The sequence below is a fragment of the Melanaphis sacchari genome, unplaced genomic scaffold, assembly GCF_002803265.2.
Source record: "Melanaphis sacchari strain LSU unplaced genomic scaffold, SCAv2.0 Contig7_pilon_pilon, whole genome shotgun sequence".
NCBI lineage: Eukaryota > Metazoa > Arthropoda > Insecta > Hemiptera > Aphididae > Melanaphis > Melanaphis sacchari.
This window is the reverse complement of record NW_020271560.1, coordinates 849,305-873,275: the sequence shown is the minus strand read 5'-3', so window position 1 is coordinate 873,275 and position 23,971 is coordinate 849,305. Positions and strand designations below refer to the sequence as shown.

Sequence of the window (23,971 nt, the reverse complement as noted above, 5' to 3'; positions counted from 1 at the left end):
TGTGCAGTTAAGACAATTTATTTTGAGTCTTTGAACTCTAATTATTATTATAAATTATAGTAAATCTAATTTTATTTTTATGTTGTTACGTATCGATATAAATGTGTAAAAATGATAAAAATTGGTATTCGATTTTAATTCTAAGTGTCTGCAATATATTTAATTTCGATTGGAAATTAAATTCAGCGTCAACTGTAATAATCTCTGAAGTATAATATAATAATTTATTTATAATAATATACACAAAAATATGACTTTAACATGTGCGATGAATGATGACAGTTGGCAAGTTTATATTATGTATTATTATTATTATGAATATACCCATGCATATTGTTCGTCACTATAATAAATTATTGTTTTATTATTTAAATGACAACAGAGATACATATTTCTTCGACAATTATAGAAGTTAAATGTGCATTCTCAAAAACCACGTAAACGAAGAACGTCATATGTGCACATCTGCAGAAAATTTGTTTATCACATACATATTGATATTAAGTGGTCACAATTGTATCCTTAACTTATCACACGTTTTGTTTTAACGTAATCAATTAACTTACATTGTTTTGTATCACGATTAGCGTAAGTTATATAATAACCAATAGAATGTTTAAGTTTTTGATTTTCCTTGACGCAATGATATAATTCCACGAAGTTCAAAAGTTATTATTTTACAAATAAGAATTGGATAAATATCACATACTCTCAATAGATATATATTTTCAGCTTCACTACTATACTAATAATTTTTTGCTAAAAATTATAAATATTTGAAAATATTATATTCAATAGTATATGTTAATTTAATTGATTGAACTTCACAATAATGGACGTCAATCAAAAAATTCAACTTTAACATTTAAAAATATAATATTATATAATAGTTACTCGAAAAGAAAAAAATATGAAGATTAGTAATTAAGTCAAATATATCTCATAAATTACTACACGTATTATATATACACATTATTCATTAGATTATTTAACAGATTAAAATTGGATTTTGCTTCGGTAAACAATTAGTGAAATTACCCTGTTCAACAAAATTAAATAAGCTTATGCTATATTAAACATGAATTATAAAATGTATTCACAGGAAGTAACTTTATACAGACCTAACGACAAAAATATTTCTTCTTAAATATCGATCGTTTAGATAAATTATTATTATTATATATATTTAAATAAAACAAATTACCATCAAAATATTTATTTATTGTTTTGGATTTTATTTCACGCTTTTTGTGCAATTTATAGTAAAAATTATCAATTAATTTGTGTTAACAAAAATTAAAAAAAAATAAAAACTAAATTAATGCATAAAATGTCTGAAATTAAAGAACACCTGCAGCCTTACAAAATTAATTAATTCGGCGTGATTATTATACTAGATTTAAAATTGTTCTCTAAAATGATTAAACTGATTAAATACATACTCATTTTTTAATAAAAATAATAATCTATAAAACTATAACAATCATCCCTTAAAAAAAAAAAAGATTTATGTTCTAAGACTACGAAAACTAAACAATTTTCATTTAAGCAGTTAAGCTATTAGTCAATTTTAAACTTTTAATATACGTAATGTAGGCTCAGTACGTTTTTAGTAAGTTTTCTTATAAGCTTTAGTGACACTAATGACCATACGGCGTGCATTTATCATTATAACCATTAAAATACATAAGAAGTAAAAAAAAGTTTTTCTGCTAAATTAATTTTAAAGAACAAGCTACGAAACATTTATTATTAAAATTTAATCATACAAAATGTATACAGGTTGATCGACGAAAAGCGTCTAAAAAGTTTGAAAAATAAATAAAAATAGATTTTTTTTTTGATTTATATTTAAAAATTAAAAATACTTTCAATGATTTTTCACATTCAAAAATATAAAATACAAACATATTTAACAAAAATGGCAATCGTATACACCACTCAAGACTCACCAAGAGCAAAACGTAAATATTCAAAGACTATACTCGTTCAAATTTCTTTTTGAATATAAGATTATTATTATAAAATTTGTCGTTATCACATATACTGCAATTATGCGTTTACGTCTATAGTTATGTATTACAAACTTACAAACAGTACGCGTATAAATTATATTGTGGCTTGGCGTGGCGCGTTGGCTGCTACAGTCGCGGAATGCGACGAGAGTGTCGCCAGCTAGCTCCTGATGGTGACCACTCAGGATCATAGTTAAAAACCTTGCCACACATACACGTGTTTGCTATCAACCGTAACAATCATAAAAATACAACCTACCGTACCAACCTACAACGTAACCCTTACAAACAGCTAATGGCCCGAGTTGCCGGGCTTAAGTTCAATAAAAAAAAAAAAAAAAAAAAAATTATATTGTATATATGTTAAAAAAAAGTAAAAAATGCTTTTAGGACACAATTTAATATAAGTATTTACAATAGTCTATAACACTACAACAGTATTATTCATCAGGTATAGAGATTTATCGACGTTTGTACGAAACGTCTAATAATTATTATTTTCTATTATAAGTAGTTCTATTTGTCAATTTCGAGAAGCATAGTATACATTCTCATTACTATATAATATGTGATATTTAATTGGTTCACATTGTGTTTCTTACGTCAAATAGAAAAATAGAAAAATAGGGTCTTCGGTGTATTCCATAGGGAAATAAGACGCAATCGTACTCTAATGAAACTAAAGAAAACACACAAAATGAATACTTATACCTAATATATGAATGTCCACTAAAATCGAAAGTAAATTGTTTGGAAAGCAAAAACATATACAAACGCATATTATTACGTTGTTTACGAAATAAAATAGTGAAAAACTGAATAGTTTTCATTAAAATACGATACTCTATGTATATATTGTTGTTATTTTGTTTGTCATTGGAACGTGCTAGACTACATAACTTGCAAAAAACTAATAATTATATTATAGAGATTTGTATACATTTAATAATATGATTGATGATAGGTACTCGCAGCACGAGCTTTTCAACAATATTTTTTTGCTTATTATTTATTAGAAGTAGGTTTACCATATTCAATAAATGTCAAATTAAATGCATAAAATAAACACGTTTCAATGCATATTTTATGGAAACAAAACTCTTCTTGGTTGCAACATTAATATTTTTCTTTCGCTGTAATAGTAGGAGAACGCAAATTTTAATTTCATGATTAAAATAATATATAATTCAGGGACATACATAATAAATAATAAATATATACTACTATTATCATAATCATTATTATTATTATTATTATTATATGGCGTCATTATAATACTATTGTGGTATCAATTATTTTGTTCACACAATTCGATCGATGATTTACAACTGACGCAAATCGTAATTGAATAAACACTGTCAGTTAAGGTCCAATTTTCAGTTGTTGATATATTGACATATTTTATAATTCAATGTCATTGTTTCGAATTTTCTTTTCTAATATATAACACGCATTACGATCCATATTAGTATCTTGCACACATTATATGTATAGTACGATTCGACCGATTTCCCATCCAGATCCGTCATTAGCCATGGTGGAATCGATTACCATAATGTACACACCAGTTTATTATACATATCCGCAACGTAAAAGCATCCACCCGGTCACCTGGTTACGGATTGATAAGCATACCGTCTCCCGCGTACCTGTAACCTAGAAATTATACCTAGTGCGTTATGTGGGTCGGATAAGAGATCCGCCAAACAACATCGCTCTGTGGGCTTCGGTCATGATGTATAAACATCAGACAATTAAACCTTTGTGCGTAGACGATTTTCAACAGTTAAAAATAGCACCGTGGTCCGAGTTGGACGTTGGATCGTCACATTAAGACACGTTCGTCCGGCATCGAAACCGGAACGTTTTCTTCACAAATGACTATTTTACTTGTATATATATATATATATATTACATATTATTACATGTATTTAATAGCACGTCCTATTATATTGTTAATGGCCCTGCGCCTGATTGATTTTTCATACAGCGATAGTAGTAAAAGTGGTACCTGTCATCCACGGTTTTTTAAGCGCGAAATGTTTTTTGTCGATTCGGCGATTTTAAAATATAATATACAAGTTCAAACGTCGAAAACGATCTGTGCATTATTTCATCACATGATTTATTATCCGTGTGAAAATTTAACGAATACTTATGTATACTGTGTAATAACATGAGTAACAAATACATCAAATCCTGTATTACTATTATAGAAATATTATTTTTAATACTATTTATATTCGTCATTAAATTGTATATCATGTATTTCATTAAATAGTAGGTCATTTATACACTATCATACCAGAATAAAAATAAATATTCAGAGAGCCTTCTTTAATCATTTTTTGACAAGGACATAAGGGTATATTGACTACTTATCTCTTATAATGTCCTAAAATTGTCCTGTATAGATAAAACTCACAATTTAAAAAAAAAAACATGACAATAATACAATTATAATTAATGGTTTATACGAGTACAACAAAGTGATTCTTTTTAAGATAAACACTTATTTTCTCAAAACATATAAACGTTTATACTTTTCACACACATTTTTAAATTCATATTTCTGGGTAGAACATTTTTTTTTAAGAAGTTCAACCTAAAAAAAAAAAATTGATTTCTTGGCGAATTATTTATTATTTATAACTTAAAAGTATTTTAACGTTAAATGATTTAAATGAAGTGTATCAAAATTGTAATAAACACTAATAATTAACTAACTATACTCGTTCGAACTTCTAAAATTGTTTTAGAATAAATTCGTATTTTTAGATTGCTTGGCTCCTATGTAGTCCTCCATAGTTGTGCTTATGTGATTATATCAACTCCTTAAATACATTTTTATACCTAACAGTAAATGGCAAATGCGTATATTACACATGATTTTCAGGTAAATTATTACTTCTACATAATACGTACACACGTATGATAATATAATATGCTAATACCTCGGGGTCGTTCAAATTCTGAACAATACAAGAACAAATAAATAAGTTAATTTTTTTATTTTACGAAATATTTAACATTTTGTAATGTAAAATTCAAGTGACCCTGTGTTTGTATTATAATGATGGTAAATTTAACTTTCTTGCGTTACCAATTTTGTTGCATAGCTAATGAGATTTATTGTTATTAATATTATTCTATATTATAATAAAAATGGTTTCAACATGTGTAAACAATAACTCATTTTTTAATACAACCGAGACGCATGTAGACATTCGATTATTTTTAAACAAACAAACTGAAAAATAACTACGACCTCAGCGCTGATCAACTGAAATCGAGATCACATTAAAATATATGTTCTATAAATTATTACTATATAGGTACCATCTTCGAAGACTGAATAGGTATAAAAATATTTAACATCCAACTGGTTACAACATAAACCTAGTAATGATGTTAAGTTGTAAAAAGTGTCATCGAAATTATTTAAATTGAAAATGACATTTTATTATTTCGAAACGCGTATATTATATTATCCATATCTTATTATAATATTTTAACGGAAAAAATAATTAACGTCTATATAGGGGTCCGTTTAATATCGCCAAAGCGATTTAATCTCCACAGGTGTAAGCGATACGATTTCCGTCAGGTTTAACTATATAAATATATAGTACGTAGTATTACCTCCTGTAGTGATTTTTTCTCTGTCATAATTGAATGATGAAAAAATATATTATTACATTTTCAGAGATCGTTAATTTTTTTATTTATAATATAGATTATTTAATGAGAAACGTCTAACAAAAACCATGTAAAACAAATTATAACATGCACAAGAGAATGCGTACGAAAATTTAATTTACTGTTTTTTGTATACAAAAATGACACACTTTCCAATGCAGCTTTATAAAACGAAAATTAAATTCCTATTCCGGTAGATGTACCTATTATGTGCCAGATTATCGGATTGCATAAAAAATCGACAGCAACAACATCGACTTTATTTAAAATTGAAAACTAATCCGTTAAAATATATTTATATAATATAAACACGGTATAAGCACGCGGTTGAATTCCATTTTATTATTTATGCAGTATGCCTATAAAATATTAAGCCATCGGATATGTTTTTAAATTTAAAAAAAAGAACCATACTATACGCTGAGTCTTTGTTTTTGTATCGTATTACATAATATAAATAAGATGCTAACATTATTACGGCAAAAAAACACATATTTTCATTGTCTGTTATTGTGTAAAATTCGTACTGATGTAGTGCTTTGTTTTAATCGAAAAATGAATTTTTCCAAATATCTAATTTGTAGTCATTATTTTTATTTATATTTCAATAATTCAATCATTGAAATCTATTAAATACGTCCAGGGGCGGACTGACCAAGGAGGCAAAGGGGAATCACTTTCCGGACTCTTTATAGTGTCAATTAATAAAAATTATACATATTTAAGTATAAAATGTAATATTAAAATATAATAGTAAACAACCATTTATTTTCAAATGAATTAAAATTAATTGTGCACTATTAACTAAAAATATTTATTAATTAAAATATGATAATAATAGGTCCAATCGATTAACCCTCCGGACTCCTCGATACCCAGTCCGCCCCTGAATACGTCGATGATTGATAACTACTCAGTTTTCATGCTTTAAACATTTTTTATAAATCTCAAAATCAGTCAAATCGTGGACTTCAAATTAAACTAACAAAATAATTTTTTTAGAATAAATTTACATGTATGGCGAGATATAGAATATTATTTTATTTATTACCTAATTATATATTTAAATAATCTAATAAGTACCTGCAGTTACTAACAATTGAACAAGTTTGTGGATATTTTGTTCCTACATATATTGTATCCGACCTCAGTTTATCTTTCGTATTATTCACTTTTCATAGTATAATAATAATTTGTTGTACTAGTAAATATAGTTACAATTTTAGTTTTAAACTCAAAAATCTTTTCAATATTTAACAATTTAGGTATTAATATACTAATCCAACAAATTAATTAAATACATTAAAATTTTAAGTTTTAACAATTGAATTATAATTAAATATTACGCATATCTAAAAATTTGTTGTTCAGTTCTTTTAAATAAATTACAAAATTTTAATATAGCTTACTATTAATAAAATATACACAGTTATAATAAATTATTATACATTGCAGCATACTTTAACGAGAAATTACTTTCTTTTTTTTTAATTTATTGATTAAACACCAAGTATATGCGTATATAGTTTATATTAAAAAAAATATTTACTAAAAGTATATCAAATTGATAAAAAACATTATGCAATCATTTAAAATACATCAAATAAAGGTATTTTTAATTCAAACAAATATAACCATCGTCATCGATCGACGGACGATGACAATACAATAAACGAAAATATAAAGTTATAATACACTATGAAAGTTTGGATAACACAACTTAACATTTCATTCATAATACACATTTCTGTTATGATAATGTATACCAATAAACTAAAGCATAGTAGCAATTCAACTTGTGATTATAGATAAAATAAACGACGAATATATAAATAAATATGCTATTTATCTTCTAGAATAATATATTATATTATTCAAATTTAGCTTTGCAATTAAATTTAATGCCATCATTATAATTTTTCAGGGTATTTCTCGTACCTACAATTTGTATAAATTAAATCCGTAGAATAGTAACTACAGGATGATAATGTCATAACGTAATTAATGTATAACAATATCTGGGTACTTATAACCGGAAAACATAAACATTGCAACGGGCCTGAGTTCGCATAACTTTAAAAACTAATATTCGTAATACCTATCATTATCATATTATTATACAAAATATAGTTTGTATCAATTTAATACTAAGTTGTGATAATGCAGTGCCATTTTTGTTTAAGATAAGTGGAAAAATTGTGACCAGCTCTTGAAAAAATAATAATATTTGTCATTGATTAATAAAGTGAGCTTCTCCTATTGGCCAGAAAAATATAATTAGATAGATACGTTTATAATATGAAATGTGAACATGATATTATTATAATAATGGATAATTTATATGAATTCAATACGTACAATATATTTATAAATATGGCTGGTTATTCACTCATAATAAGTAAGCGGAATTACAATAACTCTATAGCTATGCAAAAAAAAAAAAAAGATAATAATTTAGATTTGTAACAAAAAATAAATAAATAAGGTACTTATAATGATTTATAAATATTAGGTTAATTTAAAATAAAAACATACATAATAATTGGGTCTATAATATCGTTTAAACTATCAAAAAGTTACATTTTCTGAAAATAGATCTGTATTTATAATAAAATTTAATTTAAATTCAACTTCTCACATTTTTGACTCTTGAACTCCCCTTAAATTTAATTTAAAGATATTGCAATTTTCGAAATTTTAACTATTGTGTAATTTATATAATTTAGAGTATAATTGAAATCAATAAACAAATAAAGTGAGGAAATCGTTTTTAATGTAGGATCGTGACAAATTCAAATTCGCTTTCAGAAATCTTTTCAGATAAATGGGTAGTGTGTAGAAAAATTAAGGAAGTATGTACTTTTAACAAAAAAAAAAAAAAATTATTTCACGCGTGTATTTAAATTTACGACTAATATTATGATGAGTAATGTGGACTTGATAAATTTAACTGGAAATATAATTACCTATATAACTTACGGGTATTTTCTTTACTGTTAATAAAATCGAGTGACTCCTTGTTTAAATTGTAATTATAAGCATAATATTATTTAAATAATATTTGGTTCATATGTAATTTGACGTGAATATATTAACATTTTATTATTAAAAAGGTAAACTAAATTAATAATATATTGAAACAAAACGTGTTATAATATTTTTTTGAAAATTAATATAAATAATATAGTACATTACCTAGTGCTTAATATGCTGTTCGGTATTTATATTTAATACGGATACATTTTAATTGAAATAAAAATATTTAAATTATTTTTTTTTTTAATAAAATTCCTATCACTGTAAGTACTTATTCTGAGCACATTGTTAATAGTCAGATAAGTAGTTAATTATACGAAAAACCCAACAGTATACATTTAGCAAATTTCTTTCGAAACCTAAATTAAAAGTTAGATTCTCAATAAGGTCATTGCAAATTTGGTTTGCAATGACATTTCGACAAACATAATAAGTGTTTATGCTACCGATGTGGTGAATAAATAATAAAACGAATTACGTTCTCCACAATATCTACTTATTTCGTAAAATAAGTACTCTGCATAATTTATACTTGTTATAGGTATAAAAGTATATACATATATTACACAGATAGAATCAAAAATGAAAACGAATTCGTTAAAATTTATAGGTACAAGTTCGCTGATAATATATTTAAAGCCTGTGTGACTACGATCAATTTAAATCAACATTACACAGTCAACACGGATACAAAATGTAACACTATAACACCGACGGGACGAAACTTAATTATACGTATTATATATTTATATAATAGTTTCTCGATAATGCGTATTTTTCAGCGACTTACTATTCTGAATATATTAATAAATTAATTAACATATTAATTTACATAATATAAGTTTGATATCCTATACGATATTTTCCCGTAAAAGCATTTGAAATAAAAATCAGTTTTTTTTTTATTCAAAATATAACTTATAAACTTCTATTTATTTGATGACTTGCGATTTATTTTACTCACCATTGGTTGTGGCAATAGAAGTGATGGCGACGATGATAATTATGGCTGATATGGAGACGGCATTTGGGCCCATTTTCATAAATCCGATCTGAAAACAATACAATTGATCAAACACATGCAAGCAACACCAGACTCGAGTGTAATTTAATATTAAATTTTCTAAAATTTAATCATACTAATTTTAAAACGGTTCTATACCATAATAAGGAATTAATGTGATTTAATTGCAACGTTGCCAAATTATTTAGATATTATGTATATAATATATATATATATATATAAATTTTGGTATGTATTTTCATGTTATTACTAATCGAGCGCATCCGCGAAAAGGAAGTAGCAAAAACAAAAGTATAGCCACGCTGCAGAGAAAGTGGGAATAGATTAGAGTTTTTATTTTGCACATAATATTTTATTTTAAAATAATCTGCATCTGATGTTTTAATGTCTGCAGTACGTATTTCAACGACTTGGCTGCATACACATTTGGTCGTACGTCAAAAGTGGGAGGAACAAAAGTGAAAATTTCATAGAAATATATTATATTTATTCCCATCCAACGTGAGACCATTTTTGAACATCTTTAGTGCCTAATTATACGACGTTCAATCGTTACTCGTTAGGTATTATAATAAAATTACAATATTATCATTAATTATTATTATCACATGGATAACCATTATGTTACTGTTGTCTGCTAAAACAAACATTCCAACGGACAATGATGTATTTCCTTCAGTAATTTGATGGTGATTTTTTTTCATTTGAACGAACACTAAGCATGATCATTGTATGTATTGTATCACTAACCTCGTAATAATAATTTTTCAAAACAATTACATTATTCAAATGCTAAAACTACAGTTCAAAATAGCATGGCTTGTAAAAATTGTAGTTTTTCCATTAAATATTTTATCAACACAACTAACGTCATAAATTTCTTCACATACGTCAGTCACTGACATAAGATATTAATATAATTAGTAATTAGTTTAATATAAATTGTATATACTTATTAATAAAGAAAATTAATTAATATGTATAATTATGTGATTATGTAGTATAATAATAATATGCGATAGGCTGTATTATATTAAAACCGAGTAATACAATTATTTTTATTTTAAAATATAGCCCAATTAAATTGTTCACAAAATCAAAAGTAATACGAGTTAATATAATCTTATAGTTGTATAACATTAAATCACTATGAATATAAATTACGAGTATGATTATTTATAGTTTGAAAATTGCATTTTTTAATAATTCATTTATGAGGTAAAATTTAATCGATTAATCATATATATTCAATATTCATAATAAAACTATTTTATGCACATAGTTTAATTTTGAGAAAAAACCTTTAAATTTTCTCACATAGTTTCAAACACATAGAAATTATACAATTAATACACTTCTAACTTCTAACTTATTATAAATATGTTTATTTTAACTACATTTTTTACAAAATAAAATACTTATTGGAATGGTTTTTGGTACAGTATGATAATTTCATGAACTTTATTGTATTATTATATTAAATTTTAACTATTTAAAAGTTGTATAATAGTCCTTCATCGTTATAACCTATTAGTTTTTGGAATAAACATTTAGAATCTCAGTGGGATATATAAAAATAAAGCTGCTCTAAAATGAGTATATTATATGAAATTAAGTTGCTAATAAATATGTTCATAATAGCTGATGTTAAACGTATAATCTATAAGTCTGTTGGTGGAATGATTGAATGTTCAGATTTATTAGAAAAAACGAAATGAAAACTGAAAAGTCCTCTAACGTCAGAATCTCTGTTACCAATCATAATACCTTAAACACTGTTTTTATCATACATTTAAATATTCCTATAAGATATCATATTATGTTGAATTTCTACAAAACAGTTAAAAACGTTAAATTTTTATTATGATTATCTATGGTCATGATATATTGAGTATTAGTAATAAAAAATTACATTTACTTAATTTATTGCATATTAGTATAATTATATTGTATTTTTAATTTATAATTTATAGTTGGAATTAAAGTATTCAGTTAATTTCTTATTGTATAAAACTTTGTATATTTACCACCAGGGGTGATATATAACCAAGGTGTTTATTATAAATAAATAAATACCAGTATATAATAATAAATAACAGAAATATATTTTGTGAAATAACAAATATGAAAATAACCCTAAACACCATTTTTCAAAACACTTTTTAATGCTGGATATATATATATATATAATATCTACGTTTTATATATTAATGCAATCAAAATAAAACCATAACGAATTTTGATCATTTTAAAATATTCGAAACGGAAAATGTTTATTGTATTTCGGTGTTGAACAAATAAGCATTACTCAATGACCTAAGTGCATTCTTTTAAAAAAATTTTATTTCTATCATTAAACAAATTCGGTCTTGTACATATAGTTAGTGTAATAATAATGTATGAATACACTAATTCTGTTATTTTGTAACCATAGTGTTATTTATGTCATTATAGTGTGAATAACAAAATACCAATTATACTTGAATGTATAAGATATGATTTTAAAAAATGAATACCATTTAAATTCATATTTAATAGTAAAGTATTTCAAATTATTTTTTTTAATTAATGAATATTTCGTTGAAAAATATAATGTAAAACTAAGCAACTAAACTGTTATTATTAAAATCATACATTACAAATTAAAATGTGACATTGTGGTCTCTAAAAAAAAACCGAACAAATTTGAAAACACCAACAATAAATTAACATATTAAAAAATATAATAAATTAACATTGCATTAACCTAAAAGTTCAATATCATAATATAATTTACTTAACACTGATTGCTATGAAAAAAAAAACATAAACGAATCTTGAAAATATTCAGCACGAATGTGAATCATTGTGAAGATAATAAAATGGACATGCTCACATAACTCATTTCTATAACAAAATAAAAAAAAAAGAAATGACGTTGCTGAAAACCTTACAAATCAATCACAGCACGTCATATCATACTTATAGATTATAACAAACATTCAACGTCAAAGAAAAGAATGAAAAATTTAAACAAATCTATCTATAACAGTACCAGCTTATTATTTGTCTATTTATTTCAATAGAATATTTTATAAAACTTGTTTATAAATAGCAAAATATCCACTATGTACAATGGAACTATACCAAAACACTGATCTAACATTTTAATTTAAAATACTACAACAATTGTTTTAAATGTTGGATAAAAATTATTAAATCATATCAATTTAAAATTATAAGACTTCTTACACCGAAATTTTAGGTACCTACATTATTATTTTGTAACATTAAACATCCTGCAACACAATATAACTTATGTTTTTTTTTACTAAAATGTAAGTGTGTAAATGTGTAATCGACAATATGTATATTTATTTAGAATAAAATATAATTGACGACAGATAAAAATCATTTTCATCTCCATATGTTTATAAAATGGCAGGTTAACGTAAGAATAGAATAAATTTAAATGAAAACTTATAAATTATGGGTTGGAAATAGCATAATACTTTTTTTGAAGAGATTGCAGGTTCGGTAATAATGTTTAGCGGGTGCGATACAGTAATTTTCCATCGTATAAAGAATGTCTTAAGTATAAACTTCACTAATTTGAATACTATTTTTTTTACAATATTTTTTAGTTTCTAACTAATACAATATTTTTACTTTATTCTAAACAGAAATAAATATAATGCGATTTAAAATTTTAAAAAATGTATACTTCAAACAGTTAAAATTATATATTTGTAGACAATGCCTTAAGATTTGACAGTTTCACTTGAGATTTTCCTTTCAAAATCTATGAATATTATTTTTTTAGTCAGAAAAAAATGATTTATAATAAAGCACCAAACATATAATGCATTTGCATAATAGTTACAGATATGATATGATGCTTTTATCATGTATAGTGTTAGCGCACTACATGTCTACATCAAGTGACTAAGTGTGGACAGCGGTTATGTATGTTATCCAAATTCAATTTATTCCAACGTCATACAACGACAACATATGATAAGGAAAAAACAATTTTTTTGGACACTCAAATCCTAACATACAAGCAAGCAACAAAAGCAACTATATAACGTATACACATAATAATAATATAGGTACGGTATAATATAATTTTTTTACCATACACACACGAGAGGGCATTATTTTGATTAGTTTTTCCTCCTATCTGTCTGGAATTTATCCGGAAAAAGTATCGATATAATAACATGACGATGAATATGTGCGTTCTACCTACAATTTACATATAGTACATTATAATATTATATCAGGTGAATGGCGTTAACCATATTCACTACGTTATCATGTAACTGATTGACGTTTTTGTCAAGATATTGTCATAATCCAATTACTGGATTAAAGTGTACAAAAATAACAATACAACACGACACATAATGTATTATATTTTTTATAAATTTATTGGTTTTGGTACGCATTTCTTATTATTTTAACGAGTATATTGTGTTTATATGAAAGTAAGTACTATTCTCTGGATCAGAAACCTGTAGCGATATTCAACAGTTTGATAAACGGTCTGAACAGTTATTTGAGTAAGTAGACGCATATATAAGCACAATTCACTTTATACAATACGATTAATATACGCAATTTGTTTGAATACAATACAAAACGTGAAACTACTTATACGAATTTTGATGAAAATCTCACAATATAATTGAAAATGTTTAATTATGTTAAAATGAAATATAAAATATATCATTCGAATTTCTGCGCTTGCTTTAACTTTTTATACACATTTTTTTTAAATGTCTTTAGGAATATTATTATGTATATCTCACACTATATTATATTACAAAATAAATAAACAGCATCTGTTTATACTGACAAACAATTATTTTGATAATGGTTAAACACGATTAATGTGATCGAAGTTGGGATAATATTATGATGACATCGATTTCTTTTTGTTCCACTTGACCAACTTTTTCTCAAACATTTCCACTAGATTCGATCATCGTAGTCGTATGTTTTCTATGAAACTAATAACGCAACTTCAAAATTGCATCACCATTAAATTTCTATTAAAATTAATAAATTATATTGCTTATGACAGAATGTGATATTAATAACTTTAAAAATATTTGTATTCCGAATAAACTTCTAACTGCGTGTAGCTTTCAAAAAAATTATATTTAACGAATAAAATGAACTCTCTTGAGTCATGCAACTCACCTGAGTTCGACATAAAATCTATAAATGTCGTATGTATAAAACTTGTCAGATTTTTACTGCCCCGAATAAAATTTTACTAAAAGAAACATGTACACAGTAATATTCATCACTAAAAAACATACAATAGCTTTCCCGAACTTCTCGCTACTTGCGTTCAGAATCCATCGTAATAAATTGATAATTGAATTGAGTTCTAAATATTTTGAGCATTTTATGTAAAGAATTTATTGGTTTTACGGTTATCAATTCTTGTTTTGCGGTGTCATTTTTAGATAGTTAAAACGTATTAAAAGTTTCAAATTATCGCGTGTATTAATTTAAAATATCATCGAGTATAATTGTACTTTTCCAATAATTTTTTTAAATACAAGAATATTTTATCATAGAAAACAACAAAAATCACTGAATCAAGTGTGATCTTAACCAACTCTACACTTAAAGATTTTTTTTTACCATTGTGGTAAAAAAATATTTATCATTATGTAATTTAAAATACGTAAAACAATAATATTTTATCAACATATCATGTGCTGTGCTGAAGTGAGTGAGTAAGACAAACGCCCACACATGGTTCTGTATCTACTATATATTATGTTTGATTTTCATCAATATTACAAAAGTATAGTTTTAATAACTGCCTACTATGATAAATAACTTATTTATATCTATTTAAAATACACCAATAAGATAAGGTTCGTGATTTAAAAAATAAAATGTTATCAACTATTCGTGTATATACAAAAAATACATTTTTTTCCTGAATAGCCACTATATTATCTTCAAATCCCACAAACGCACGACCGAAACTCATATCCATCAAACCGTAGTCAACAACGCCATGTCACGGAGTCTATTAATTGAAGTGATAAAATTATTTTTTTTATTTCTACGATCAATCATCGCCTCTTACTCCCGAAAATAGCAACACTGCGTTCTTCACATATTTTCTAACAACGAAAATTCAACCGTTCAATCATCGCAGTAGCTCACGCAACTAAAAGTTTATTTTATAGTTTTATTGACGTAAGTCAAAACGACAGATTAGAGGAAAATATTTATGTTCCCAGTTAATTATTATTTTTTTGCAGTTCGCGATCAGTCATTATTGTTGGTCATTTTCATTTTCTATAATTTGATGTGTGAAAATAACTGTGTGAATTTTTTATTCTTAAAAAAACCCATATTAGGTAACAACAAAATGTACAAGTAATAGCTATAATAATGACAACATAGAATGTGCTGATGAAAGTAAGCATACTTATCAATTATAATATCATTTTTAACAATAATTTTGTGTGACCTGTGGTAGTTCTAAGATTGTAAATAAATAAATACAACACAGTTTTGTGTCTATTTGTATAGAAAAATATAATATTACTGTTTTTAGTAGGTTTTAAAATCATAGCGTTTGCATATTTTTTTTATATATAGGTACTTACTAAAAAAATAATAATTTGAATATTTATAATTATTACTATTATGTTGTACTTATATATAATGGTTAATGAACACATGAAATGATAACTTTATAATCGAAATATATCCTCATGATAAATAAATTATTATAATTATTGGGTATTTTTTCTTTGTTGCATATTCCATTATGTTTTTTTTTTCGTTACATGTCTACATGTGTATAGAGCTATTAATTTAAAGTTAATAGTTCATTACAAATATTATTAGATATAAATGTAATGTAACAAATATGTTACAGAAAAATAAGTGTCTACATTTGGTACACGCTTGGATTGTTTAACGAAAAATTCGATCTATTCCTTGTAAATGGAATAAAAGAAAACAATGACATTGCAAGAGTACAAATTATTATTTTATGATATCGAATTAACTATAAAACTGCAATAATACAACAGTTGTATCAATCATTAGCCCACAATAGGAGCACGTTCTGACATTTTATCATTCGGACAATATAATATTACAATAACGGTCTATTCGTAAGTATTGTTACAAGTATATACATAAATATTACAGCTAATACACAATTAATTATCGTAGCAACGACACCTTTTTATCATCCATCCCTCTATTATTTATTTTACATCCATCGAGATCATTTGGAACTACCAAAACGTGCCTAAATAATAAACCGTTGTTGTGTTATGTGCGGAAAAATTTAATCGACCTTTCTTCTTTTCACCCGGATCGAAAATAAATAATATATTATATCGTATTATAGTGCCATCGTATAATTATTTAATGGGCGTTTAAATATTAAATAACAATGAAACCTCTGAATAACGGACACTCTAGGTCACCGAAATTGTGTCCACTATTCGGAGATATCAGCTATTTAAAGGTGGTACATTTTTGAAGTTCATATAGGGTGAATGTTTTAAAGGAAAAAATATGCTCTATGTTAAATTTATTTATAAATTGTATACCTAGTGTTGTTATAGTTAATTTTTTTAATTATACAAATAATAATAAAAAAATATGAAAAAAGGCATAGGTATATACTTAAAAACGAATCAATTTGAAATTAGTCTGTTTAATCTGTTTACAACTATGTCGTCTCTGTAAAATTTCATTTGTAAGTTAATTTATAAAAGTTACAGTAAAAGAGAAAATATTATTGTTTTCTACCTCTATTGACGATATGAAACGACCTACAGTAGCCAATATGTACTGTAAATTCGTTATGTGAAATTTTGAAATTTCATCTTCCTCATGGCCGTTTTCTTCTTCATCAACCTCATCAATTTCATTGGGATCAACATTCGTCATTGTTGTCATTAGATCGTTATCGTAAATAGAAGTGATTTCATCCAAAGTTACATAGGAGCTTGCATTCAACACTGTTGTCAATCAGTACGATGAATGATTTAAGTTTTTTATCTACAATTTCCAATTCAATAGATATCAATTGTTTGTTCGTCGTATTAAAATATGTGCCTACTATTTGGAGAGGTCGCCATTCAGAGGTTTTTAAATAGAAAAGTATTGAAAAAGTCCACGTACCCAAGAAAATGTTTGCTTTTGAGAGGTGTCCATTAAGAAATAATTCACTGTGTACGTATAATAAAAATTGAAATGATAAAAGTATTAGATGAATAATATTGGAAAAGCTACAACTATATTATATATAACCCTTCAAATTATTTTTACATCAATGCATGTGATCAGTCTAAACATAGTAATTATTGATCATACCTGAATTTAGCAAATTTTTAGTAAATGTTTACTCATACTATAGACCCGTGATGAATCGTACAGCTACAGAAATAAACACTATTTTTTTTAAATGTTGTACTTAAATTCAAATTTTATCTGTTTAAAAATTAATACGATTGATATTTAGACAGTCTATTTTTCCTTATTTTTTTCATCCTTATATCTGCATCGGTAAAACCGCATCATTAACTTTTAAATTTTTAAATTTGAACAAACGTTTTTAGTTTCCTAGAACTCTACTTGTTTAAACTTAAAGTATTTAATGATTTTTTTTTTTTTTATATCGATATTCATAAATCATAAATATCTATCATATATTTAGATAAGCTAGTGCAAATGGCGATCCACGAAATCAGTGGCTTAAAAAATGTATTTTGAAAATATTATTAGGCGTACTTTTAGAATTAAACACCGTCCGATGAGAAAACAATTACCGCGCATAAATTCATTTAAAAGTATTTCTTCGGATTTTCCATACCAGCTATATACAATCACATTAATTTACGGCTCACTGCGTCATCTCCATAAATATTTGAATGCAAGTAGCACGAATACGTAGAGGTGGTACGAATGTTCAACGCGAAAAACTATTAGATCCGTTTCAAATCTGCTGACGATTTGTACGCGACACGATGATTTACAGACTATACACGTGAAAGATTACACTTTGATACGATTTAACGATAATAATAGTGATTATAACAACAAAAACACAACCGCAACGTGCGTTCACGGTGGCGCGAGTATGTGTGGCTGCGAATGAATCGAAATCGTTTTATTCGTATTACACTAATAATTGCATACACGGACAACGGTGCAGAGAACAAACAATGATAATATTATCGGTAGCTACAATGGTAGCGTGTGATATGGAAAATCGTGTGTGCACATTAATAAAAGTTTAGAAACGCGAATCGTACGTGTTATAGGCGTGTGTGTGTGAGTATATATAAATATATTGTTATATAGTAACGTATAACGTATGATGCGCAGATACGTCTGGACCGCTTTTGGACAGTCGTGTGGAAATACTAGTTTTTGCTTTTCGCGGTCGTAGGACACGTGGAAAAACAATATTATTTATCAATTATTTACATTTGAACGTCGTGTGCCGGATCAATGCCGAAGACGCCGCAACAACAGGTAGGTAGGGAACCCATTACGACGCGTGTGTTCGGTTAAAAAGTCGGTCGCTGCGGGACGATAGTAAATCTTGTACAATATAATATATGTAAAACGTCTTACGGGTACAGTACCAAAGTAGGCACGTTATTCGACAGGCTCTTGCGGCGTTTAGTCGCAGGTACGCTTTCTCCGTTCGGCGCATCCTCGTTTTGCCCATCATGCGGATAGGTTATCTCGTGCGACTATTATCCGGAGAAAATACGTAAAACTATTATATTTATTTGTTGGTATTATTATTATTGTACATAACAAACGGTCGACGATCACAAATCACGTCGAAAGACGGGATTTTTTTTTTCTCGATTCGTGGTGCGTTTTAGTACGCTCGAGCCGCTGTCCGTCGCATCACACAACGCTGATAAAAAACAATAATAGGTAATATATTATTGAACTCCCATAAAACATCACGATTTATTTGATTACCGAACTGTACGTGGTGTCGAACTGAATAAAAAAATAATTGACGACAACGACGATTACCGAACTTAAACGGCGTCATATATATTTTCCGGCACATTGTGAATTACGATAAGTAGCACGTCCCCCGCAATCTGAACTAGGTCGATTCAATAATCGACAAGTTAAATTGTTTAAATTCCTTGAAAAAAACAGTTTTAAAGATGTCAAATTAAGTGAAAAAAAAATCCATATACACGCTATAACTACTAGTCACTATACCATAACATATTATGTTATTATCGTTTATTATTTTTGCTAGGTACTCAACTATACGCGGACGTCAAACTTAAACCATTGTAATAAACAATATTTATAAAGCAATTATAAATAATTTATTATGTTTATTAAATTATTTAAAACACGTAAGGTACAATTTATTATATTATATAGTTAATATGGACAAAATCTATGAGTTGGACAGTGATCGCGTGTATATATTCATACTTAAAATATACAAATTATAATTTTATTCGTGAAAAATAATTATTCCATTAACGTCCATCAATTTAACAATGTAAAAATAATTTTTAACGATATTATTTTGTTTAAAAGACTTAAAGGAAAAATGACCTAAAATACAACTGACACAGTTTAAATGACACTAATTTATATATTGAAATGTTTAAATATCATACTATGACAGAAATGACTAAAGCGTTAAATTGTATGACATTTTACAACAGATTGAAATGTCAACCATTGTCAAAATAATTATTATGATCTTATTATATGCGTATTAGATTAAATAATTTATGTAAAATATATTAACCACATAGATACTTATTATGCTCTATATTTAATTCATAAAAACCATAAACCGGTTTTTTTTTTTTTAGTTTTAATAAAATAATAATAACCCATTAACTAAAATCATACTACATAAACTTAAAACTTTAAAAAATAAATATGATATTATAGATTCTTATAATTTTTGTTAATTCTTAAAATGTGATTTTTTTATTTTTATAATAGGTACAAGAAAAACAAATATTTTTTTAATATTATTTTATTACTCTTTTATATACATAATTACCTAATGCTTAGATCAATAATTAACATCTTCAATTTAATTATTGAAAACAATTAAATTTTTAAATATATATGTATTTTTTCAGAATAATAATAATGTATAAATAAATCTTACTTTTAAGAACCTGCGTAAAATGTAGTTTTTTAGACAAAAAATTTGATATAAGTATTGAAAAATAACAATTACAAAACATAACATAACACATCAAAAATAATTTTTCCAAATCACAACAGTCGCATTATACCTGTTATCAATCATAAGACTACACAACACACCAAGTCCGTTTAACTGTATACATATAATAATAATATGCAATAGCTATATAGTCTACAAAAATTAAACATTAAAGTTCAATCCGTTCTTTTATCTCCAGAACAAAATTTAGTAAGATATACATTTATGACATAATAAATTATAATATTACATCATCACATAATCTGAAACTTTTGACGTAATTTTTCCGATGTACGTTCTTTAAACACAGCCGTTATTTTGAATGCACTATAATAGATTTAGATTTAAAATTTTAATTGTCACCTGCAATATGCATAATTACCTACATATAAACATATTTGTACAAACCTTATTTTGCAATAGTAATAATAACAGATATTTGAGTAATAATAGTAATGTATAACACAAGTTCAAATTTTCAAATTGTACAAACCTATCGATCAGCGTAACATTTTATTCATCTTCTTTAACATCTTCTTTAGTGAAAATGAGAATAAGATTAAAGATTAAAAATAATCCAATTATTATAATTAGTTATTTTTAGTTATTATTATATTGTATAAATATTTTGATAAGTAGTAACATATCTCACAAACCTACAACACAAAGTGTTCAAAATATAAAACGATAATGACAATTATTGGTGGTAGATTGGTAGTATAAATAACAATCATGATCCAAGAGCATTATTATTTTTAGTTATATTATGTAAAAAAAATTTACTTTCTTAATTTACACCAAATTTTTAGTGTAATGAAAATAAATATAAATATGAAATCTTACCAACTGCAATATGATTGGTCTATAGATAACATATTACACCTATGGACTTGCAACTAATGATCGTGATATATGTGCGTTGTAGCAGGTATATACACAATAAGTTTACCGTCAAAGGGTGGTTCGTTTTTTATCAATAGTTAATCCATTAGGCGAAACGAAATAATCATAAATACGATTATGGACAGAAAAAAATGAACTTAATCAAAAACGTTTCCATGAGAAAAAAATGCCAAATCTAATTTATCATTTATGTACAAATACGAATACCTATTGTGTTTTCAGTTAAATGGTAATTTGTCCAAACTGGAATAATTTTTCAACAAACTAGAAAATTACATTTCATACAAATATCTAAAATTCAGTTCCTATAATTACCTCTGTTTAATGTACTGGAAAATTAGTGATTTCTTGTAAAAATATACTTATTGTGCATATATAATATTAAACGAGTATTGATACAAAAATCGTATAATATAACTTAAATATACACAAATTATGGTAGAGCGTAGGTACTACATAAGTTTAACTTTGAGAAATTAAAATCACAATCACACGCTTTATTAACATAGCATATTGTAACATGATGATACACTATAGTATTAAAATATTTTAAAAAACTAAAAAATCACCATAGACATAACATTATAAGTAAAAGAACAATTAATATAATAACTTCATAACTCGTTACAAAAAAAAAAAAAAATAAATAAATAAATAAATATTTGATTGATAGAATAAAAAATGTATACTAATACTAGTCGTAAGATTCTCAAAATATTATTTCAAAAGATCGATACGTGCACATATATTACTATATCAATTACATGATTCGTTGCATTCAACAATGTTTTTATTCAGCTAAATATTTACATATATTTCTAATTATCTCTATCCTTAAAGACTTCGTACATTTATTTATAGAATACTTTCAAGTTTTTAATGTTTATCTTTTGAATAGATATATTTATATACTTAGCATTCTATTTTAATCTGAATTTCTAATCACCTAAAATATTTATCCAATGTTTATTTTCAATATTTAAGTGTAAGGATATGGAGTATGTAGTTAATGTATTTGTATTATAAATATATATTTTTTTTTAAATGTAGAACAATGTCGTCAAACTCTAATCGAATAGATAATAAAACCAATATACTATAATTTATTCATATCATATTTTACATTTAAACAGGAAATTTAATATTAAAAATTTATAGAAATTTCTGTCTTATTGTTATGTTATTACGCTATACAAAATACATAACTTAATGTCAGCGATAAAATGTGAAAACTGTCTTTCTGGTTCAATTCTGAAAGATAAAACATTTATATTTGTAATTTTAAACGGACTGTTGACATTTTCATTCACAAATAATTAAATATAATATCTTTGGATTAAAATCAATTTTATCAAAAAAACATTTCATCGTTTGTGCACTTAACTACTAACTAATTTCTCGAGGGACAAAAACTCATAATTTCGAGCAGAAAATACACGCTTAATATACTTAATCCTGTTGTATTCCAACCAAAACCGTTCTTTCTGCACAATACATTCTAAAGAGTAACTATATTTAGTATAAAAATGTAAGCTACTGTTGTCAGAACAATCTCTGGTGATCAATAATACTATAAAAATTTGCATGATAATAAATTATATCACATTGTTATGTTGTAATTATAATAGTAAATTATTACGTTGTGGTTTTATTGTCGATGCGACACGTGTTCGTCTCAACGCACATGGTTCTCCCGCTTATAACAACTATTATTAAGTGTTATTGTTACCTATATAATTCTCGTGTTGAAAATAATAAGAGTTTAATCGCAAAAAATTTGGCCATCTCTTTTATTAATTACAAAATGGAAAATTGTGCATTAATTTTTTTTTTCGTTATTATTTTAAATTCTAAATTACTGGACATTATTAAAATAGTAAGTCTTAGCACTCATATATTTTTTTAAACACATCTTATTTAGTAAAATTATAATTTTTAAATTAAACGAAAATGAAAAAAGTGAATTTAAAACTGCTAATAAAACATTTTTAACTTAAGTATTGTCGGTATTTATATAAAATTATAAACTAGTTGACAGTCAGTATCGAATACTATCAATAAATCCGT

At 25.7% G+C, this 23,971-nt stretch overlaps 1 protein-coding gene across 2 annotated transcripts in view; it reads right to left on the bottom strand.

The window, feature by feature from the left end:
* Window positions 1–23,971, bottom strand: part of LOC112601646 (cadherin-89D) — a 44,852-nt gene that overhangs the window by 19,575 nt on the left and 1,306 nt on the right. The window contains exons 1-2 of one of the 2 annotated variants that reach the window (XM_025349362.1): window positions 18,550–18,641; window positions 9,715–9,802 (exon numbers count right to left, since the gene is read on the bottom strand). In XM_025349362.1, coding sequence (XP_025205147.1) covers window positions 9,715–9,802; window positions 18,550–18,594 — 133 coding nt within the window. In that variant the 5' untranslated portion in view covers window positions 18,595–18,641. Of the gene's footprint in view, window positions 1–9,714; window positions 9,803–18,549; window positions 18,642–23,971 lie in introns of those variants that run through there. The other variant, XM_025349363.1, reaches the window with a different exon arrangement.